General features: G+C 36.6%; 1 protein-coding gene across 1 annotated transcript in view; it reads right to left on the bottom strand.

The window, feature by feature from the left end:
- The window catches only part of LOC129271834 (uncharacterized), a 34,342-nt gene extending 17,194 nt beyond the window's left edge, over window positions 1–17,148 (bottom strand). The window contains exons 1-6 of the mRNA XM_064106846.1: window positions 17,098–17,148; window positions 6,741–7,861; window positions 5,484–5,742; window positions 4,306–4,575; window positions 2,538–2,640; window positions 2,122–2,262 (exon numbers count right to left, since the gene is read on the bottom strand). Of these exons, the coding sequence (XP_063962916.1) occupies window positions 2,122–2,262; window positions 2,538–2,640; window positions 4,306–4,575; window positions 5,484–5,742; window positions 6,741–7,859 (1,892 nt within the window). The 5' untranslated portion in view covers window positions 7,860–7,861; window positions 17,098–17,148. The remainder of the gene's footprint in view (window positions 1–2,121; window positions 2,263–2,537; window positions 2,641–4,305; window positions 4,576–5,483; window positions 5,743–6,740; window positions 7,862–17,097) is intronic.
- Between the last annotated feature and the right edge of the window lie 7,384 nt (window positions 17,149–24,532).

Below are 24,532 nucleotides of genomic sequence, written 5' to 3'. Positions count from 1 at the left end.
CTTAGGTTAAGATTTTGATGTTGATTCCCCTAACATGGTCTAAGTTCATTGACCCTAAATGACCTTTGACCTTTGTCATGTGACATGAAACTCAGGCAGGATGTTCAGTAATACTTGATTAACCTTATGGCCAAGTTTCATGAACTAGGTCCATATACTTTCTAAGTTATGCTGTCATTTCAAAAACTTAACCTCAGGTTAAGATTTGGTGTTGACGCCGCCGCCGTCGGAAAAGCGGCGCCTATAGTCTCACTCTGCTATGCAGGTGAGACAAAAACGAGAAGTGTTGTTTGCTTCGTTATTTTTTAAACTATATTATAATGCATCGATATTCGTTTTTTCTTTCACTTTTTCTTTTGAAATCTTGAAACATGCAAGGAAATACCGTCTAGGGAAATCGATGAAACAAGTGGAACGCCTCTGGCAGTCTCGCCTGCATTACGCAATTCGATATAGCAGCAGTGCTGCCTTTGAAAACAGCTGATGAATAATTATTCAGAGAAGAAAACACTAATAAAATAATAAAATATGTCCATTGAACCAAAATGACCTTTGACCGTGATCATGTGACCTAAGACATGTGCAAAACAATCATTCATACTTGATTACCCTTATGCCAAAGTTTCATGAGCTAGATCCATAAACTTTCCAAGATATGATGCCAATTCAACACATACTCCCAACACTGCCAGAGGTCATTAACCTTTAAATGACCTTTGAGCTTGGCCATGTTCCTGAAACGCGCACATGGTATTCAGGGATGTATTGCTGCTCTAATGTCTAAGTTTCATGAACCAGATCCATAAAATTTCATTTATGATGACAATTCATCAAATAGCCCCAGCATGGTTAAAGTTCGTTGACCCTAAGTGACCTTTGACCTTCGTCATGTGACCTGAAACTTGCATATGAAATTCAGGGATGCATGGTTGCTCTTATGTCCAAGTTTCATGAACTAGATCCATTTAACTTTTAAAGTTATGATGAAAATTCCTCAAAAAAACCCAACATGACCAAAGTTTTTTTTACCTAAGTGACCTTTGATCTTAATCATGTGACCTGAAACTCAGGCAGGATCTTTAGTGATACACTATTACCCTTATGTTTAAGCTTTATGAACTAGATCCATATACTTTCATGACAACATTTCAAAAAATTAACCTTGGTTAAGATTTCGATATTGATTCCCCCAACATGGTCAAAGTTCATTGACCCTAAATGACCTTTGACCTTAATCATGTGACCTGAAACTCAAGCAGGATTTTTAGTAAAACTTGATTACTCTCATGTCTAAGTTTCATGAACTATGTCTATATACTTTTTAAGTTATGATGACTTTTCAAAAACTTAACCTTGGTTAAGATTTCAAAGTTGACGACGCCGCCGTCGCCACCGCCGCGCCGTCGGAAAGCAGCGCCTATAGTCTCGCTCTGCTATGCAGGCGAGACAAAGCCTACTTGTGCCTTAAACATGCCTCCAAATTTTAACTATGTCATGTAATATTATTAAATGATCCGACATGATCAAGCTGTTTTGAAAATAAGATATTCACATACAGAATGTGATATTAAACGTTAATTGCCTAGTCATATTTGATTGTCCTATTTTTTAGGATCATGACAAAAAGAATCTACCCATTTGGGTGAACGGGTATGGTTTTAACGATGAACAACTTGTTTCATTTTAATGATTTGTTACATTACTCATGTTGCTAGAAAGCTACTTCTTAGAGAATAATAAGCCATAATCTGAGAAGGAAATACGAAATATGTATTCAAGTTTTGCATCCCTACACATACTCACACCAACAAATGTATCTAAACAGAAACGGATATAAAGAGAACGGATCGTAAATCTAAACGTGTTTCTTAATTAACCTATTGGACTTAATACCACCATCAGAGACCATCAGATTAAAAAAGGAAGGTTCATATGAATATGAATTAAATATTTTCAAATGTTAAAATGATCTTTATTTCCAAATTTGAATCTTATAATTCATCCTCCCATTTCCCGAAGTCCAATTATTCATGCTCTCTGATAACGAAAACATAATTTTAAAAGCGAAATATCAAACAAATCAATGACGTTTAAGAAAACATTTGCGAAAATCTTACTTACGATTTGAGCACTATCACTCTGAAGGGAGTTCCTATCTGGTTATTGGTGATCTTGTAATCACTGACATCATTGTAAGAATCGTCACCGGAATCAATATTTCCCGAAGAATTAAACAGTTGAACAACAATGAATTCATAGCAGCTGTGAATAGATTTACAGTAAAGAACAAATGTAAATTATGTAATTAAAATGTTTGATGATGGGGGTTTATTTTACGATAAACTGAATTTAATGTAACTGAGTACTCGAATTTCCTCATGTAACGTTGTTTTGGTGATGCCACATTCGACTGGGCTTCATTTATAGTGAATATCCTAATCATTAAAATGCGTATGCCTATTTATATTATATCAAGTCGCACGGTCAATGCAAACAATTTGGAAAACTACGAGTAAAAAAACCTGAATGAAATTTACCTGATCTGTCCAGTCGATGTTGTGTATGACGGCACGCTGACTTGAAAGCTGTAGTGACCAATTCCACCAACGGAATCAAATGGTGCAGAAGGTCTATCAGGAACTGCAACAAGAAATCGTCATTTCAATTGAAATAATCTCAATACACAGGTAGGCCTATATAGAATTGAGGCATTCATTTTTACAATAGTGACATATTTCATTATGACATACCAAATAAATCCATGATAGAATTCAATGGAGTTTTAACGATATACGAATTTATAATGTAAATATGATACATTACATGTACAAGAGCTTTTGTCACTCTTTGAAAATTTGAGTACGCCTCCAGAGACGTAGCTGGGCACCACTTTATTTTTGCAAAAGCCTTCATCAGGTTTAAGTATTGTATACCCATATTTTTTGTTTCAATTTTAGTAGAGGGGACACATGGGAGTCTTGCCGAAATAGACTGGTGATGGGCTATGTCAAGTTTCAAGTTTAAGTTTATTTATTTAAAACTAACAAACATTACATTATAATCAAATAGATGCATGCAATGCATAATATTACATAATCACATATGAATTAGATTATAGCATAGACGTCAGGAGTCTTGCATTCTCTGTTATATCCCAAGTATACATGATCATGAAGGCTTTACCTGATACTCTAGGGAGCAGTGAAGTGGCTTGGAAATTCAGAGCAGAGACATTCTTTCTATACACTATCAAAGCATACATTATTGGTTTAAAACTACCCAGAGTTGGATAAAGTTTTAACCAGTTGTTGTGTAGACAGTATGCTGCCCAACATTTTGTAAGAGTGTAGTCAATGATATTCCATTTAGGTATCCATCTATTGTTCTAGTGTCATTGGATGGCATACTAAGGAGCATGTACATTACATTGGTATGTACTGTTTTACAGCTGGCATTATTCAAAGGTTATTTAATAGTACATAACATTATCAACCGCGGGTATTTCATTCAACATGTTCAATACACCGAATTGACAGGTTTGAACGTTGTAGCAGGGGCGTGTTAGGAATGGTAGGAAACTCAGACACAAATTTACAAATTTATCGGAATACAAAGGCATTCCAATAACTGACAAAGCACTCCACGTGGGTTTGATATCCCGTGTGGCGTGCCGATGTTAACCCTTCGGAGCCGACTGGCTTCTGCAGGAGTAAAATATAAGTATTACTACTTTTGTCTCTAGAAGTATTGGTTTGGATCAATTTCTATTGCAAATTTCAAATAAGTTATGGACAACAAAAAGAAAAGCCCTTGTGATATCTTCATGCCAAAATAATACAACAGATTCGTGAAAAAAGACATACAATTTTTTTAACTACTTATAAAATTTACTAATTCCAGCATCTTCCGACAATTTTCGCCATTTTAGAGCTCACTCATTATGAAAGATGTATGATCATGAACATACTTTGTACAGTAATTCATGCGTGTTCTTGCGTGAATCTGAGATAATTAACTCTTGATAATACTCGAATTAGGGTTCTTTCTGTTCGCTGATACCCATTATGCCCACAAAATGTACTGATGCATTATTAAGAACTGGACAAGCCAATTGAAATATGACGTTATCTTGTTGCTCCGAGAAACTGTCGCCTGAAAAAAAGAATGTTCCTATTATTGATACATATGAATGTCATTGTTGAAACATCTGTTTGAAACACATTATCTTGTCGTCGGCTCGTCACATGGGGTTAAAGCAGGCTGGTACATTCCCATCCTTTCTAACACATCCCTGATTAGACCTACCAGCGTTGAGTGTAGTCTCGGGTGAAAAGTCAATCCAGTCATGGATTCCAAAGTTGTTGGAGCAGTTGATCCTGATGGAGTACGTGGTTCTTGGATGAAGTCCCGATAGGCTTACTGGTGGCTCAGTGTTAATGTAGACAGATCGGGCTCTGGTGTCTCCTGTAATAAGTGCAGTACATCTATCAAATAGACCAACCCCATCCTCTGTTATCACCCAGGATACGACGAGTTCAGTGGCCTCTATGGTGACGATATTAGGTTTGATCAAAACTGCAGAGGGAGCAAACACATTGGGAACAGACTCATTAATAAAAAAAAAAAAATACATGAAAGCTCATTCCTCTTTTTAAAGATAGTAAGGTCAAATCCATGGAGTCGAAATAAATGATAATCCCCCCCCCCCAAAAAAAAAAAAAAAAAAAAAAAAGAGAGATAATTATAACTAAATAAACAATAATAAATTGAAAAAAATAAAAGATTTATTTATATATCATCATAGCACGTTCATCGATTCAAGCAAGCCAGACAATGTTGAAATGATCACCTATAAGTATTAGCAATCAATTCATGCACTTCACAATCCTTGTGAGCAAGTTGCCCCGGTTGTAAATTCATCGTTCTTTGACCACGATGACGTTCTATTCAGGGCGATAAGTCGATATTCGGCCCATCTTGTTTTGACAAAAATTGCTACTGAAAAAAAAATCAATATTCTAATCTGCGAGTGAAAATATTGAATATTTTAAAACGTAAAATCTAATTTTGTGATATATTTTGACATAGCATTCACAACAAAAAATAAATCATATTTCACCAATTTCCTCCTATATTCTTCTTTATACTTCTTATCTCCCCCCCCCCCCCCCCCCGATGTGGATTTTTTTTTATAGTCATACGGATTGTCTACCCAAACCGGAAAGATGAAGCAGAAGAAGAAATAAAATAGTCTGATAATAGACCTCCTTACGGAATTTTCAAATTGATTTCTACGCCTTCTTTGGTCTCCTTCAGATATATAACTACTCACCATGATTTTTACATTATCCGTTCATTTAAACAATGATTGTATGAATATGTATATCTCTAGATAGAATGTGGATAATTTCATCTCACATTCATCAAATTGAGAGAAAAAATATTCATTAAAAAAGTTGATAAAAGATGTCGCATTTCCATACCTAGAAGGTGACCTGTATTCGTAGCACTATCTGATTCAGAGTTCAATGTTCTATCGTTTGATCCTGCTCGGTATAAGTACGATTCATCAAGACCTGTGGCGTATACGACTGCACGAAACCTTGGGTAGATTGTCTGTCCATCGTCCGTGATGACACGATCACTTTCTACGGAATATGTACCATGGGTAACAACCGACCATATAGAACATATTTCCGTTCCGTTAAGTATCTTAAGAGAATATTCCTCTATCCACTCTATCTGGAACAACAACAGCAAAAAAAAACACAATATTATCAATAATAATGATCATGATAATGAAAATGATAATATTGATAATAATAATGATAATGGTAATGATAATAATAATAATGGTAATAATAATAGTAATGATAATGGTAATGATAATAATAATAATACTACTAATAATAATAATAATAATGACATTTTCATTGTTAAAGTTTGAACATGTATTGTAATTTTGATTTATTTTGTGATTTTCGTTTTATCTCTTTCACGCTCTGAAGCACCTTGAGCATTTAATTAAGACGGAAAGTCTACAAGTCTACACAAATCTTACTATTATTAGTAATAGCAATAATGACAATAGTAGTAATGATGATAATATTAACAACAATATTAACAACAATGGATTGTTTTTCATGATATATCAAAAAGTTTTCACTCGTTAGTTTAAACATTGCACTAATCTTCGATGTTATAATTTGTGAAATATTTACTTATGGTATCCCATTCTGAGCCATCCAATAATAGTTAATTCAGTGAAAAACTGATTATTACATTCAGGAATAAATCATATTTTACTTCATACCTGATGGAAATATTATATACATTAAGAAATAAAATGAAAGTTTACCCATAACTACTTTGTATTTTACGGTCACCTTGCCAATTAGATCATAGTTACGGCACCCAATTTACGGCGGATATACGTCGAGCGTAAAGCTATAGGGTTACACCAAAACCTAATTCTCCCGAATAAATTCAGACCGATTCTGCCCGAATATGGCCTTAGTCGGTTTAGATTCGGTGATTTCAGAATCTCTTCGTCTCTGATTCGGGAAGCTCCCCGAATAGTGTACGTATGACTGCTATATATGTGACCGTGGAAATTAAAAATATCAAAGGCACCTCAAAGAATTATACTGGTGTACAATATGAGGAATATATGCCTACATTTCGCGTTTGTCATCCATTACGTTCTACATGATACAAATTCAATTGATTTTCAAACTTACTGACAATGGTCGATAGTTTTGGAAAACCGAAATGTTCTTCAAGTATTTACACTCGGAGGTGATTTCAAGATAGATGGTATCAATGTTCGTCAACGTTGACAATCTGTTAGCTTCTTGTACAGGAAAGACTGTGCTTTTTACATATTGTTCGATCGGAATGACTCGAATCATTGAAGGGTCAGAATAAGTCATGCCATCTGAGGTTTTCCCTTTGACATACTGAATGACAGAAATTGGCTTGTCTGCAGTAATGAAGGTCATGATCTGTGATGAAATATCAACGGTTATATAATCACCCATGTTCATTTCCACAGCAGTTCCGTTGTGGAAGCGTACCATTGTTCTATCCCGACCAGCTACTATCTGAAATAGATATCCAGAACGTCTCATTGGGAATGGGCTTAATACATAAAGTACTCCCCATGCTTCTACTGGTGCTAATTGTTCTGCTAGATGGTCACAAAATTTGATGTCCTCGGGAACATTGGCACAATCAGTACCAACTGTAATTGTAACGGATGTGTTTGCGACGACACGAGAGCCTGTTATGTTTGTATATTTCGGACGAAGCTGCAGAGATTCGAACGGACGAAGAGTGTATCGCAAAATGTCACCTTTGTAATACATGGCATTCTGAAACTGTACACTAGAGTTCAGGTAGATTTCAATCCTTGCTTTCTTATCTAAGGCAGATATTGTGACAGTACCCCGAAAATTGTTCTCGCCTGTCATCATTGAAAACAGTGCTAAGAAATATTCCTTACCCAAGTACTTCGTGGGTACAACAGAAAACGCATCCGACGTAGCTGTTCCGATGTTATATGAAATAACTTTTATATTTTGATCAGATGTTAAAACAACTGTAGTGTTAAGGACATCGGTTGCTGTTTGTTTGATCAGAGAGTTTGGTAGAGGATAGTTGTACGGACCAGATCCAGATGGCAATGTTATTTGGTCTTCAAATAACTTTATAGGGAAAAGTACATTGATATTAGTTTCATTTTCTTCCAAAGCCTGGATAACAACACCAATGTTTAGACTTGAACCGTGGTTGTTTGGCATCGGAGCAAAGATGAACTGTCTATTACCCTTTGCAGGCAGAGTGCAGAAAGCCAACATACCTGTGAAAAAATTATAAAAATATGTTAATGTCTTGAATAAGCGTTTGGTACCGCAAATCGAAAACCAGCCTAAAAAACGGACATCCTGAAGCTATTCGACATACACTAATAGGAGTAAAATCGCAGGAATGACTAGAACGCTTGAGCGAAACAATATATAATGGAAACGAAAGAGACATGTCAAAGTGATAATAATAAATTCTTCATGAGGTGCCGTAGCCGAGTGGTCTAAGGCGCCTGACTATACATGGAAAGTCCGGGATTCGATACCCAGCCGCGGCACTTATGTCCATGAGCAAGACATTTAATCGACAATGCTCTTTTATCCTGCATTCAAATAAATGGAAATGCTATATGCATTATTGGTAACTAGGTGTGCACTTATTTAAATAAATAATAAAATAAAATAACCATCAGAACCATTTTTCATCTTTTCTGTGTAAGACAAGCCTATTTATAATGCATCGTCCAATGAGAAAAATAAGATTTAGTAGTATTCGAATAGTTCTTCCTGAGTATTTCAAACACACATTTTAACATTCAGCTATTCGGTATACAAAATTGATTTTACAAAATGTAATACAACAGCTGTATAAATGAGTGTAACTTATATAGCATTTGAAGGAAATTCAATGTCATTTCCCTCACGCCCACAAGGCCACAACAAGTAAATTTTCTGTAATTTGTATAGGACCAATTGTGTATGTAAATGAGCAATAAACATTCCCAATTTACTGTTTGAATGGACTAAACGCTCAAGAGTGATTCGTTGATACTGTATAAAATGTTATGCCCATTGCGTTTGAATTGCCCAAATCGGATATATTCTATTCAGTTCATACTCATTCTAGGAGTAAAAGTTGATATAAAAATGAAAAAAATATCATAACTACCTGAACTATTTCATAAGATTAATTGTCGGACAACCGTGCTATGCTTTTGATATAGTTAAACGCGTACAGTATGACAATTTGGCTTTCTTCCTTCTAACTGCAGATCTGCAGAGAGTAATAGAAAGTCCATCATTGACGTCGTGGCAAAGCAAAGTTTATTTTTCTTTTCAAAATTTTTCACCTCTAGAATAATTATGTTTGGTCACATGATGCCATTTGACCTCACCACTAATTTAAGATATACGGCCAAAATACCCTTGCCCTAAACAAATTGCAACAAATGGTTTTCAACGGTTTTTTGGTACTATTTGACCTAAAGAAGAGAAACTAAACTAGAATTTTAATTCGTCATGAGGACGAATTAGGTGATCTGTCTCTGATTTTATGATCAAGAAGACAATCAGAATGTTTATTGAGATCAATATGATCATCATGATGAAAACTGAAATTCTCTTACGAAAAGAGTATGTTGAATATACTCTTGACAAAGAGGGAAATGAGAAAGTTCTGTGAAAAAGTGTAGGTCATACACATATTGAACATGTACATGTACATATCGTACATTAAAAGGGATTTTAATCTATTTTATTGTCCAATGATTTATTTTATATACATTGTAATGGTCATAAAGACCATTTGTGACATGTTGAAACGAAAAAAAAAATTATCACGTTTACCCCTGCCCCGAACCCTGGACCCTAAGGACGCAAGTCTCATGCCTTACCCATTGAGCTACACACTTCCCATAGACTTTACACAAAAGCAAAACAAGAGGCTCTCAAATCCAATTCTGCAAGTGAAATACGGGCATGATCCCGGCATCGGATCGGAAAATGGAGACAACGTTTGCGATAGCTTACAATCTCAGCTACAACATACTCCAAGCTCAGAGAAAACCGACAAAAAGAAATGGAGATATAGCACGCGAAATAGAGGAATGTAAAATCCAGTTTTGAGAAAAAGCCATTTCCCATAGAGAATGCACACAAAATGAGCGAAAATGACATGTCTCTATAACTTGCCATTTTTCAGGATGACCCGTTCCTTTAAATGTGAATATAGCCATCAAATTAGAAAGAGTATGTCCTCAGCTACAACATATTGAAAACTGAGCGAAAATTGGCCAATATTTACGGAGTAAGAATCAAATTTGCATAATTATGATGACGTCATAAGTAGGAAAATGGGAATTTTGAGTTCCGACGCCATTTTGATGACGTCATGATAACATTTTGGGTCAAATGTGACATGAAATCATATCCCCCATCTATACTCTATTCGAATATGAAAAAAAAAATTGGGGGTCAACGGACTACCTGAAGAGCTATAATGAATTTTGTATTGGCATGTTTTTGCACAATATTGTCTATGGTTAGTGCGCGCGCGCGCGTGCTGTAAACTTTGATGGAGGCTAATTCCGTTATTACTTGTCGTAGAAGGTTGAGCAAGGTATCAAATTGTTTAGAATTATATTATTGGTGCATTGATATGAAAAAATGGCGATCTTATATTGTATAGTGCCGTTACGCGCGAGAACGCGCGTAACCGTGCGCGCACGCAAATTTTTGAAATGCTTAAAATGACCTGAATCATACTCTACTTTGGTCAAAAAGTGATTTTGAGCATTTTAAAATTTTGACTCGCGCGTACGCGCATGTCGTGACCTTAACATGACCTTTGATGACATGGAAAGTTGACCCTTGACCTGAAGTTAATGTGATGTAAATATTGTTAATTTTTGATAATTGATAATGAAGATATGATTGATAATGTGAATTTACAAAATGGCGTCTAGATGACGTCATGACGACCTTTTGACCTTGAACTTGTTTTACACAGATGACAAGATAAGACCCCATATCTGATGATATTTTGAAGAAAGTTGATCATGTCGATTTGGAGATTTTACGGTCACAAGAAAAGGGCGGAAAAATAAAAAATAAATAAAGAAAGAAATAAAGAAATAAAAAAGAAAATTCGTACGAAATTAATAGTTGATCTGTCGATTGACAGATCACCTAAATATACCAAAATCTGCATCCGTGAAAGTGTTAAAAATAATATAGAGGAACGTAGAAATAATACTTTGGGATTGGTTACAATGATATGCAGTTGTCCATTTTGCCTGAAAATCCAAGATGACTTCCAAAAACGGGTTCTAAACTGACTGCTGTTACTTAAAAGTGGACATGGTTCATGGAATATCCACCTGTGAGAAATAATTTTGGTGCCTACACTTAAACATGTTAAATGCATGGGGATATTAAAGTAATCTTATTTTTTCATGAGGTGGTTACAGCACTTATTTGAACACAAATTTAAAAACTACCTTGGATTTTTTGTTGACAAAATGGAAAACTGACCATCCTTATTACTTGTCCAAATGTAGTATATGACCCTTCTCAAGGTGTAGACGCCAGATTTACTTTTCACAGGTTGATATTGTATGAACTCGGACCATTCTTGTGTGATGGTAATCATTTTAGATGTCATGTTTATCCTTGTAACCAGTAAAAATATATTATTTTTACCTTGAAATCATAGTGTGGACAGAAATATCATATTTCCCTGGTGGACTTTTAAATGAACTATGCCCATTTTTAAATGACAGCAGTTATTTTAGACTCTAATGTTAGAAGCCATCTTGAATTTGTGGAAATATTGGACCATTCCTTGTAACTTGTTTCAATGCATTTTCTGACGCTTGGAACCATGGTTTCGGCATCAAAATCGTACATGTATGTCACATGTCCATTTGTAAGTAGCAGCGGCTAGCAGCATAGACTATACCCTACTGAAGGTGTTAATTACTTCTTCCGGTAAACAATAGGGAAGCGGAAATTGGTTAATTAGTGTGACTTCCGGTGACAATAAGGAAGCGGATCTTCGTTAATAAGACATCATTCCGATGACATCCTGTAAACAATAGGAATGTGGATATTCGTTAATGAGGCATCCTCCCAGTGTCTTCCTTTATCCGGAAGCACATTGTTTTGTTCTAAAATCATTCATGGAGCAAGGGGGGGGGGGGGTCACTGAGCCATATACCTGGGGATCTGGGGATTAGCCACTTGGTTTCCTTGAGCAGGATAATCAGACATGTATTTGTCTGTGAAGGTCTGAGTATATACAATATGATCAATGAATTACATTCTGATATTTCTTTGGACACACCCACCTTATTAGATAGAACCTGATTGGTCATTCGGTTTGACGATTTTAGAGTGGAATATATGTCAGTGATAAAGGGCATGATGCGCATGCATTCCTCTTCACTTTTAGACCAGTTTTTTTCCCTGTTTTTCATTTTTATTCTTGTTCTATATTAGTGATTCAATTCAATTGCTGGTATATTATTCTTGATTTTATTCGATAAAATAATCTACATATTGTTTCATACTTCAGATTTGAATTTAGTTTGTTTGGTTCATTATTATAAAGTAGACGCCCTCTTCCCCCCCCCCCGCTGTTTTGTCATTACCACTTGGTTGTTGCGTTATGTGTTATCTACAAACCATTCCTATTTATCGGGGAGGGTGTGGTAGATGGGGTAGGGTGGAACTGGTGGGTCTATTTAAAGATTGGTAGCTGAGATGTTGATGTATTTCAGATTTTGTATAATAACATAACAATAATGATAACAATAATAGTTACATTTATGTAGCGCTTCATACGTTGGTTTCTAAGCATTTTACATATGTCATTATTATCACCCTGGTCATAGGATCCATCACTGTTCCACACACAAAGTGCACCATCTCCACTCTCTGTGAGCATCCTGGCCAGGCAACCATTTATCGGTGCACACATGCCAAGCTAATCGCATTGACGTTCACATCCTATCGCGTACCCATTTAACACCTGGGTCGAGAATTATAAAGTGTGGATTGTATGTAGCTAGATAGTTCTACTCGTGAAAATTTGAAGTTTCCACCCTTGGTAGACGTAGGTACTGCAATATCAAACAAATGTACAACATAATTAAAGTGAAGTTTAGTGAACAGTAGTTTATTTTTTTCAATGCACATAAACATACAGAAATTACAATCATCATTACTGTCAGTATTTTCTTTCACAGAGTTCGTTTATGGTCAATCTGAATCTTATGCATCGTTGCCTCACTTGCCACCATCTTCTGTCTCATCTGTTTCTCTTTCACTGCTGTCTTCATCTTCATCCTGGTATTGGAATAATCCCTCAAATTTTGTCTTATGTCTGGCTAATACACGGCGAATGGCTTTCCACTTCTTCATGCCATTTTCTACTTTCTTCATGATATCAGAAAGGATTTCGTAATTAGTGTCATCATCTTCAAGGTACAAGCTCTGTCGCAAGAAGTTAGAGTAGTGGTCAAAGAAGATTCGTTTAACAGCCCATAGAACTTTCACATGGGCTTTTTCTTTAGCATCATCATCACTCATACCATTGGAGATATACTTTTTGTATTTTTCATTCCTCGACTCCTCAGTTGCTATCATGGCCATTTCTAACCATTCATGGTAAGCCTGGTTATCTTCAAGTTCTCCTGTCTCGTCCATCTCTGAATTCATTGATTCTTCCTCTCCTCCACTTTCCGAGTCCTCGGATGGTGCATTGCCGTCATGGATAGCCTCCGCAACTCGGCGCTTTTTAGATGGAGGTTCATACTGAGAATCATCTTCGCTATCCTCTTTTTCGTATTCAGTGTCTTCAGACTCGTACAGATCGCATTGCCGCAAATAAACATGGCGTTTACGCCGTAGCAATGCATCCCGAGCGCCGTCAACGGCGTTACGGCGTAAACACCATGTTTATTTGCGGCAATGCGATCTGTACGAGTCTGAAGATTCAGTTGCTCTTTGACGCCGTAGCAATGCATCTCGAGCGCCGTCAACGGCGTTATGGCGTAAACGCCGCTTTTATTTTTATTTGCGGCAATGCGATCTGTACAAGTATGAAGATTCAGTTGCTCTGTGTCATTTTGCAAACGGAACTTCAACGAATGAACATGAATAGTTTCATGTCCAAGCGCTACAGTTGTTCACCGTGTAATAAATCATATGGTCGAAAATTTGATCTCAAGAGGCACGAACAGATTGTACACCCCAAAATGGAAGACCACGAAGACACTGAATACGAAAAAGAGGATAGCGAAGATGATTCTCAGTATGAACCTCCATCTAAAAAGCGCCGAGTTGTGGAGGCTATCCATGACGGCAATGCACCATCCGAGGACTCGGAAAGTGGAGGAGAGGAAGAATCAATGAATTCAGAGATGGACGAGACAGGAGAACTTGAAGATAACCAGGCTTACCATGAATGGTTAGAAATGGCCATGATAGCAACTGAGGAGTCGAGGAATGAAAAATACAAAAAGTATATCTCCAATGGTATGAGTGATGATGATGCTAAAGAAAAAGCCCATGTGAAAGTTCTATGGGATGTGAAAGTTCTATGGGCTGTTAAACGAATCTTCTTTGACCACTACTCTAACTTCTTGCGACAGAGCTTGTACCTTGAAGATGATGACACCAATTACGAAATCCTTTCTGATATCATGAAGAAAGTAGAAAATGGCATGAAGAAGTGGAAAGCCATTCGCCGTGTATTAGCCAGACATAAGACAAAATTTGAGGGATTATTCCAATACCAGGATGAAGATGAAGACAGCAGTGAAGGAGAAACAGATGAGACAGAAGATGGTGGCAAGTGAGGCAACGATGCATAAGATTCAGATTGACCATAAACGAACTCTGTGAAAGAAAATACTGACAGTAATGATGATTGTAATTTCTGTATGTTTATGTGCATTGAAAAAAATAAACTACTGTTCACTAAACTTCACTTTAATTATGTTGTACATTTGTTTGATATTGCAGTACCTACGTCTACCAAGGGTGGAAACTTCAAATTTTCACGAGTAGAACTATCTAGCTACATACAATCCACACTTTATAATTCTCGACCCAGGTGTTAAATGGGTACGCGATAGGATGTGAACGTCAATGCGATTAGCTTGGCATGTGTGCACCGATAAATGGTTGCCTGGCCAGGATGCTCACAGAGAGTGGAGATGGTGCACTTTGTGTGTGGAACAGTGGTGGATCCTATGACCAGGGTGATAATAATGACATATGTAAAATGCTTAGAAACCAACGTATGAAGCGCTACATAAATGTAACTATTATTGTTATCATTATTGTTATGTTATTATACAAAATCTGAAATACATCAACATCTCAGCTACCAATCTTTAAATAGACCCACCAGTTCCACCCTACCCCATCTACCACACCCTCCCCGATAAATAGGAATGGTTTGTAGATAACACATAACGCAACAACCAAGTGGTAATGACAAAACAGCGGGGGGGGGGGGGGAAGAGGGCGTCTACTTTATAATAATGAACCAAACAAACTAAATTCAAATCTGAAGTATGAAACAATATGTAGATTATTTTATCGAATAAAATCAAGAATAATGTACCAGCAATTGAATTGAATCACTAATATAGAACAAGAATAAAAATGAAAAACAGGGAAAAAAACTGGTCTAAAAGTGAAGAGGAATGCATGCGCATCATGCCCTTTATCACTGACATATATTCCACTCTAAAATCGTCAAACCGAATGACCAATCAGGTTCTATCTAATAAGGTGGGTGTGTCCAAAGAAATATCAGAATGTAATTCATTGATCATATTGTATATACTCAGACCTTCACAGACAAATACATGTCTGATTATCCTGCTCAAGGAAACCAAGTGGCTAATCCCCAGATCCCCAGGTATATGGCTCAGTGACCCCCCCCCCCCCCCCCCCGTTGCTCCATGAATGATTTTAGAACAAAAGAATGTGCTTCCGGATAAAGGAAGACACTGGGAGGATGCCTCATTAACGAATATCCACATTCCTATTGTTTACATGATGTCATCGGAATGGTGTCTTATTAACGAAGATCCGCTTCCTTATTGTCACTGGAAGTGACCGGAAGGATTACTAATTAACCAATTTCCGCTTCCTTATTGTCACCGGAAGTCACACTAATTAACCAATTTCCGCTTCCCTATTGTTTACCGGAAGAAGTAATTAACACCTTCAGTAGGGTATAGTCTATGCTGCTGCGGCTATTTTATACTCTATTTTTTTTTTTTGAAAACCACCTTCGATTTTTTGACATACTTGACCAATTATTATGTAGTATTAATAGTAATGTATTATTTGACCCATTTAACCATGGTATAGACACAAAAATCATATTCCCGATAGTGAACAAACTATGTCGTTTTTTTCAAGTATCAACATCAATGTTAGACTCCATTTTAAAAGCCTTCTTGATTTTTTTTAACATACTGGACCACTGACTGATTGTAACTTGTCCCAATTTATTATTTGACCATTGAAATCATGGTTTAGACACCCAAATCATACTCCCCGCGGATAGGAAATGAGCAATGTTCGCTTTAAGTATCAGCAGCCATTTGTAACTCAATTTTTGGAAGGCATCTTTGGTTTCTGGACACACCAGACCACTGACTGTCTTTGTAACGTATCCACATGAACTACTTCACCTTTAAACCAATTGATTAGAAACCAAATTAAAACCACTTAGGTAATAGATGACTTGTGGATATTTAGCCTGCGGCAGCCATTTTGGGCGCCAGCCTGGATTTTCCAGGTACCCTGGAGTGCATATATTTACTCAACAAATAACTTTACCGCTAGATAATGGAATATGCACCGAAATGATTTTGGATTTTGGTAGATTCTTAGTATGTTATTTCCGAGGTCAAATACCAGAAACGGTTGAAAACATTTTGTTGCAATTTCTTTGGGGTCAAACCATTTATGACCAGACTAATACCATTAAATGTCAATTAATCAGCTGAAGTCGACGCAAGAAAAACTAGATTTGGATTTGATCAATTAATCACAATTAATATACTTTTTAATCTTTAAAACATGTTTAATACCGCAGTTCTTGTTGAAACAATGATGAGACCAATTTAACTGTTTTATCAAAAAGTTGGGAGAACGTAAATCAGCGCAGACTCAGTACAAAAATAAATAAACAATAATATAGCATTTGTATAGCGCAAGTATCCACCTTGCTAGGTGCTCCTATATTACCCCGGCTAAGCTAGTCTACCGATTCTGGTGCGCACAGCTTTTTGAGGAATTACTTCCTACCGGTACCCATTTACCTCACCTGGGTCGAGTGCAGCACAGTATTCGGTATTTGGTCCCGTTATCTGTAAACGAGATAAATTTATCGACTCAGCGCACTTACCCGTTCGCGATTTAGGATTTGTTTGTTAATTTTACCAAAAATGTTATCAATGTTATTTCATTCCAATCATCTTACCTAAAATGACCAATACGAGGGAGAAAGAGCGAATCCCGGGTCGGAACGCCATTCTGTTAACAGGAATATATATAAAGTACAAAATTGTAAGAAAAGCATATGACGTAACGTGTTGCTCAAATAGGGGACGGGTTATTTAAAATTCAACTAACAATCTTTCATTGTTTATTGTAATGATTAACTGTGTGTTAAATACTGTATATTGCTCTTTTCAGATGGAGTGCAAAAAACCTTGAAATCCAGGGGTGCACCAAGCCTTGGTTTATCTTCATTTGGTCCAATGCCAGCTCGTCCAATTGCCAATTCGTCTACTAACATTTGGTCTACCATCAGTTCGTTCAATATCCACATGGTCTAATTGCCATTTCATCCACTCATCATTTAGTCTAATAACGAGTTGGTCCAATAGCGATTTAGTCCATATACCATTTGGTCTAATAATGAATGGAAATAAAACGAACATTAGACCAACTGGTTATAAGACGAAATGGTCATAGACGAACTGATGATTAGAAGAAGTGATGATTGGACCAAATTGTTGTTAGACGAAATATTGATGGACGGAATATTTGGATGAGTTGCCAGTGGAGAAATTGGCAATTCACCCCAGGTCCGTAGCCTAGATTTTTAAGGGGGTCCTTAGCCATAAAAAGTAGATTTTTTTTATATTTTTTTATTTAGCTTTCGCCAATAGGAGGGCCGGAGAAATATTTTCACCCATTTTTCGCTATTAACTTTAACCAGACCGGACTTTTTGTGGTGGACGGGAGGGGGGGGGGGGGGGTAATTCACCCCTTGCGATCTCGGAGCTGATCGTGCGAACATCTTAAAAATTGGAAAGATAAATTGGAAAGATGTATTCTACAAGGCTGTATGGTTACTTTTTTTTTCGAAATAATCCGATTTTTATATGAATTAATTATGCTAATTTATGCGTAAATCATTCTCTTTGCTCTAATCATATAATGCTATATTTTATGTAAATGTTCCTTATACCATTGCTTGCAATTACAAATGAAAAAAAAATCCTGGTTTGAAAAAAAAGAATTTCTTAGGTATTTTATTGTTTTACAAATTTCTTATTTGTTTCTTTGTTTTTTGTCCTGATGTTTTTTTTCTGCTTTTTTTTTTTTTTTTTTTCCGCCAGATTTAAATGCAAGAACCTGTCTTCCATTACCATTACATAATAACACATTTAATAGATTATTACCCCTTACATGTAGTCTGCACAAACCCTTATTGGAACTTTGATCCACAAGTGGGTTTTCACACAAGATTAGCACGAATACAATACTGTTCATTGGCAGGGGCCTTAATTAGGGTGCATATTCAGACCACTTTCCTCAAGTGAAGGGTTTGTGCTCGTCTCCTGTACGAAGCCGTCACTCAAGTTAATGTTCTGAATATGCAGCCTACTCACGCCTTCAAGGCCCTCTCGCTCAGGAAATAGAAAGTTTTGCATGTGCTAGTCTTTACGTAGAGACCCACTTGATCAAAGATTCAATCAGGCTCTGTGATGCCTGCAGACTGGCTTGAATCGTTAAATGGGAAAGCTCAGGTCCAGGAATGAAGAATGTTAATTACTAATTTATTTGTGAGATGCCCCCTCCACCCCCCCCCCCAAAAAAAAAAGGAGGGGCAAGAAATAATAATATAATGGCTGACTTTGAAAACAATCAAGATAAATATTTTTTTCACACAGGGAGACAAAACAAGCACTAAGTTTGTTAACATCAAATGACACCTGACCTTGATTAAGAATAAGATTGAGAAACTTTAATTATTAATTATTAATTATTAATCTTATATCTTTTTTGTGATATTAAATGACATTCTCATATCATTTTCATTTCATTTGATCTAGTATTTTGAAAATAATGAATAAAATATTTATTGTTAGAGCAAGGTTAACTGAACTAAAATAAACTTTAAGCTTGAACCAGCAATCTGTATTCATGCTCATTAAATTAACGCCACCAATATCACCAAGTTCCTTCAATGAGAAAGGAAATAATGATGAAAAAAAATATATAATAATGCTATTAGCTACAATAATGCCATTATCATTATTATTAATAATTCTCACATTCTCATCATCTGCAAAAAGATCAGGATATCCAATAGGCATCATTCCATGAACACTGCACATTAAATCCCTTGTGTAAAGCATGTATACACAACAAAAAAGTAAGTTCCCCTAAATCAAATTGCTGTAACTTTTGATTATTTTGAGATATGATATTTCATAGGTGGTTTGCTACACTCATTAAGTAACTCCTGGGGGAAAATGAGATCGATCGGTTGAGTCATGCATGAGTAATTAATGATTGAATTAAAAATGACAATTTTTAAAAGTCACCAGAGTCGTTTTTCAGTTTGTTCAAATACAAGTTGGGCAAAAGTTGTTTTTAGGTGATTTTATGGTGTTATGCTGTTTTACTATCCATCATTCAACCACTTCAGACCATATTTTGATATCGTATGTTAATGGTTGAGTGAGCAAAATGTATTGCAGTGGCTGCGGAATCGGAGGGGGGGGGGTGGGCTTCAGTCTCCTACTTTTTTTCCAAAAGCATGTACAAAAATATAAAAATGACCATACGATTGTGATTTTTTGCATGGTCAGCCCCCCCTCACTTTTGGCTCAGTCCTTCCCCCTCCCCCCCCCCCACTTTGAAAACCGTTCCGCAGCCCCTGTATTGTGACGTATTGTCATAGGTGTTTATGGTAGTATCCTCTACAACTTGTTAGATCATATCAAAATTTGAAAATATTGGTGGTTCCCCCGATTATAGGCCCCTCCCCCATTTTAAAATTCTGGATCCACCACTGATTTGTCCATACATTCAACTGATCCTGAGAAATTATTAGGAAAAGAATACATTTATGCAGTATAAAGAGTATTCATTCCTAAGTTTTCAAATGTGCTCGCTCAACCATGAAAAAGTTAAAGTTCGGAAAGTAAGTGGTGATAGAAATGATGGATGATAAAAATAACAGCAATTCAAGTCACATTTGAAACTGAATTTGGCCCCAATATTCACTTTATTACCCTTTAAAATGAGTCTGTGACATTGAAAATACCAATTTTCCCACTTTGATGCGTGCTCACTCATCCATAAATAACCAAATCGATTTCATTTTTGCACAGAATTTTGCCCATAGGTTGATAAACATCACTGCCAAACGACATTGCTAAAGACAGCCTTGAAAAAAAGTTCCACTATATTGAAGAAGGTGTTACTTATTCTTAAACATATGCACCCATAATGTACACAAGTCTATGAGAGAAGAAGTCAAAATTTTAACAAATATGAAATGAGGGTTTGTTTCATGGACGGTTTTTGTTACTTCTGCCAACAGTTATTTCATGAAACTTCGCACATGGCTTCGGAGTAACACTATCCAAAAGGCACGCACACCAAAACAACCATTCGATACGACACAGAGTGGGACCAAGGCCTTGAACTTTCTTCTCATTTGCATAATTTTCGAGTATTGTGTTCTCACTGATGCATTAAGCATCGGGATTTTCATAAAAATCAAATCAAATGAACTTTGCAAGGAGGTTTGTGACAGATATCCATAGTTACAAATTGCATTTATTCCAATAACGTAAAAAAGAGCTAATCACAGTCCACGTGTTCATTCAAGCGTGAATGTTTAACTAAACGCCTTTGAATCATTGAAGCATGTAAATTGGTCATGAACACAACGGAAAAGTTGAGAAAAGATCATTTTCAGTTACCAAAATTAAACAATACTTGCCTATGATATTTGAAATTCGTATCTTTTGTTTTCAATAAATGTTCATTGAACCGTGAAACGATGAATACTGTTGAAGAAACTCTTCCCAAAAATAATTGTTATCATATTCTATCATTTTTATTGATAGAAATGTGTAAAAATCCAATTATAGCAAATTTGGATTTGTGTTTATTCAAACGTGAAATTTAGCTAAAAAAGTTGCATCGTCTTTAGAAAGTACCCTTTACAAGCCTTCTGACTATTTTTCATGATGAGAATGTGGAATTAGTTCCAATAAAATGGAATCAAAGTCATGATATTTGGCTTGTGACTTTTGAAAAGTGAAATTTTTGCCTTCTGACGTTGCTCACTGAAGCATGACGTAAATACGTCCATAACATTTTATACTCAGGGCGTAGCTTATAAAATTACCTACACGCTCATGTAAAAATATATTAAAAAGTCGCATTGGTTCGGAAATTATTGATGTTTGTTTAAGGGGGACTTACTTTTTTTGTTGTGTATACATAACTGTCATTGCACGTACCATTCGGCCACTAATACAGTAAATCATCTTTTACATGAAATTAATTGAAATTCTGCCTTGTCTGACTGTCCTAGCATAATATTTGGCTTGAAACTTGCTGACAAAGTTCAAGCAAGCATCATCTACCAGGGTACTCATTTCAATTCCTGTATAAAAATATCAGAAAATTGCTTGTTTTTGAAAATTCCCAACCTTTCTTGAAAATTCCCAAAATTCCCAATAAATTCCCGTTTATTCCCATGAAAAGTTTCCACCGCTAAAATTCTCGGGAATTTTGCAACCCTACCTATTCCAAAGTCATGCAGTTTAATAAATAAATACAAAGCAGAATACAGATAACAGAAAAAACCTCACTAGTAAGCATCACTTGTCTTTGTGAGTACCCTCAAATAACTGTTTAAAATAATATGAAATTGTAATTAACAACGTTTAATCATGTTAATAGAATAGTACAAAATATTAATTGGGTCAAGCTTTTCAGCTTTTATGCTTATATGCGAAAAATCAATAAAATTATGACAATATAGTTATCATACCCATAAAGGCCACCACACACCTTACGACTGTTCGCGATCCGATTTTGGAACAAATCGCATTTTGCCCATTTTCTGAAAATGTGAATGGAACACATAATTTTATTTGAGGTAAAAATTAATTGAAAGAATACTAATATAACCATTTTGAAAGATTGCAAGCTTTTATTTTGGAGTAAAGGCCAAATTAGTTTCAAATCGTAAGCCACTCGTACGACTGCCATGGCGTCATTACGACTAGATATTGTATTCGCTTTTATTCTAAGAAGGATGATAAGCATAGTCACAGATTTGAACATAGGTATTCGTACGATGATTTAGAACACTACACAGTAAAGCCCCTTTCACAATTGACGTACGACCTGTTTACGACCACCTGCAACAGTTTTTTCTTGTTGTTGCACGATCGATCCCTTGGTGTATTGCGAGCACTCGCAGTCGTTGTAGACGATCGCACAAACTCGAGGTGGTCGGAGGTGATCGTGACTGGTCGCATCTGAACTTTGAACATGTTCAAAATCCAAACGCGATCAAATACGATTGATTCACTCGCAACAGGTCGTACCATCAGTCGGGCGATCATCGTGTGAGTGTTGTTCAACGTTGTATGACTTGATGCGAGAGGTGGCACAACTAAGTATAGTCGCATTTAGTCGACTGGAGGTCGTACAACACTTGCACATGTGCTGGAGACCTACAGAGACCAGTCTTGCGACTGGGTGCGATAATATAAGACTGTTGCAAGACCGATCAAAATTACGGCTTACAACATTCCACTACCGTTGCATTCGCATGTATGCGACCGTTTAGCCCCTTTCACAATTGACGTCCGACCAGTTTACGACCGCCTGCAACAGTTTTTTCTTGTTGTTGCACGATCGATCTCTTGGTGTCTTGCGAGCACTCGCAGTCGTTGTAGACGGTCGCACGAACTCGAGGTGGTCGTGACTGGTCACATCTGAACTTTGAACATGTTCAAAATCCGAACGCGATCAAATACGATCGATTCACTCGCATCAGGCCGTACCCGGGGTCGTACCATCGGTCGGGCGATCATCGTGCGAGTGTTGTTCAACGTTGTACGACTTGGTGCGAGAGCTAGGTGGCACAACTAAGTAGTCGCATTTACTTGACTGGAGGTCATACAACACTTGCACTTGTGCAAGCGACCTACATGTACAGAGACCTAATAATAGATAATAATATGGGCCATAAGACTGTTGCAAGACCGATCGCAACGGCTTACATCATTGCAATACCGTTTCATTCGCATTTATGCGACCGTTCCACTCGCAATCCCTCGTGCAACACTCGCATGTGATCGCACGAGGACAATACGAGCATATGCGACTTACTCGTGCAACGAGGTTTATTGGTTGTTTTTGTTGTACGACAGCTGTTGCAACTGTGAAAGCCTCTGTGCGATCTTATGAGATGACTAGCGATTGATGCCTGTTGCAGCCTGTCGCAAGACCAAAAGGTCGCAAATGGTCGTACGTCAATTGTGAAAGGGGCTTTAGATATTCCAAGTCTCAATATTAGCATCAAATTCTACTACATTTTATTCTGAAATCGGGTCGCAAACCAATCGTAAGATCTACGGTCGCCTTAATACCATGAATACCATCACGACAATATATCATACCCCTTGTATACATGTACAATAAAATACACATACTTAAAATTCGAAAATGCATATAAAAATCAATTAGACGAGACAGGACGGAAAAAAGACAAAACATCAAAGACATTGTACAAAAGAGGACAAGACAGAACAACATAGGACAGGTATTTTTAAGTTTCAATCGTTTTCCAGTCATCTTCAAAATGTTAAACCGACAGTGAACCCTTATTTTCGAGCGAGGTACATTTTGTTGATTAAGCAGGGGCCGCGGAACCGGGGGGCTGGGGGGGGGGGGGGGCTTCAGCCCCCCCCCCCCCCCACTTTTTTCCAAAACCGTGTACAAAAACGTAAAAATGACCATATAATTGTGATTTTTAGCATGGTCAGCCCCCCCCCCCCCACTTTGAAAACCGTTCCGCGGCCCCTGTTAAGGCCAAGGGTTTCACACCGAGATCTGCGTAGAATTGCTTAGAGACTATATGCAACACTACGCCGATATTTGTTTCTCAAAACACTTTTTAAAACTTGCGCAAGGAATGGCTGAAAATAATTATATCTAAATAAATATAGTAAAATTCACTAAGCAAAATGAAGAAAATTGCATTAGAAATTATCAATATTTTGTGAAAACAGTTTATATGTACACTTTCTCTTTCCTTATATTTTCACTTATGTGTGTAAGATACGTCTCTCTCATAACAAAGTAGGTTGCATCAATCAACATCCGATGCATTAAATCGGTTACCTATCCTTTCTTTTTTATAATTTTTGGAGTGCAAAATTTTAATAAACATAATATAATATAATACACTGTAGTACAAAACGAACAAGTTGGGATATGACACCATCAATTCTGTAATTTCTGTAACTGAATATTCATGAAGACATGCATTAAATTGTTTACCGTAATATTATAATGAAAATATTCAAGATGCCGTAAAATTTGCTTTGATCAAATTTTCAGTGTTTTGATAGTCAGATTTT

This window comes from Lytechinus pictus, chromosome 11 (genome assembly GCF_037042905.1).
Source record: "Lytechinus pictus isolate F3 Inbred chromosome 11, Lp3.0, whole genome shotgun sequence".
In the NCBI taxonomy this organism is placed as follows: Eukaryota; Metazoa; Echinodermata; class Echinoidea; order Temnopleuroida; family Toxopneustidae; genus Lytechinus; species Lytechinus pictus.
Note: the sequence above shows the minus strand (reverse complement) of the source record. Positions and strands in the feature narration are given on the sequence as shown.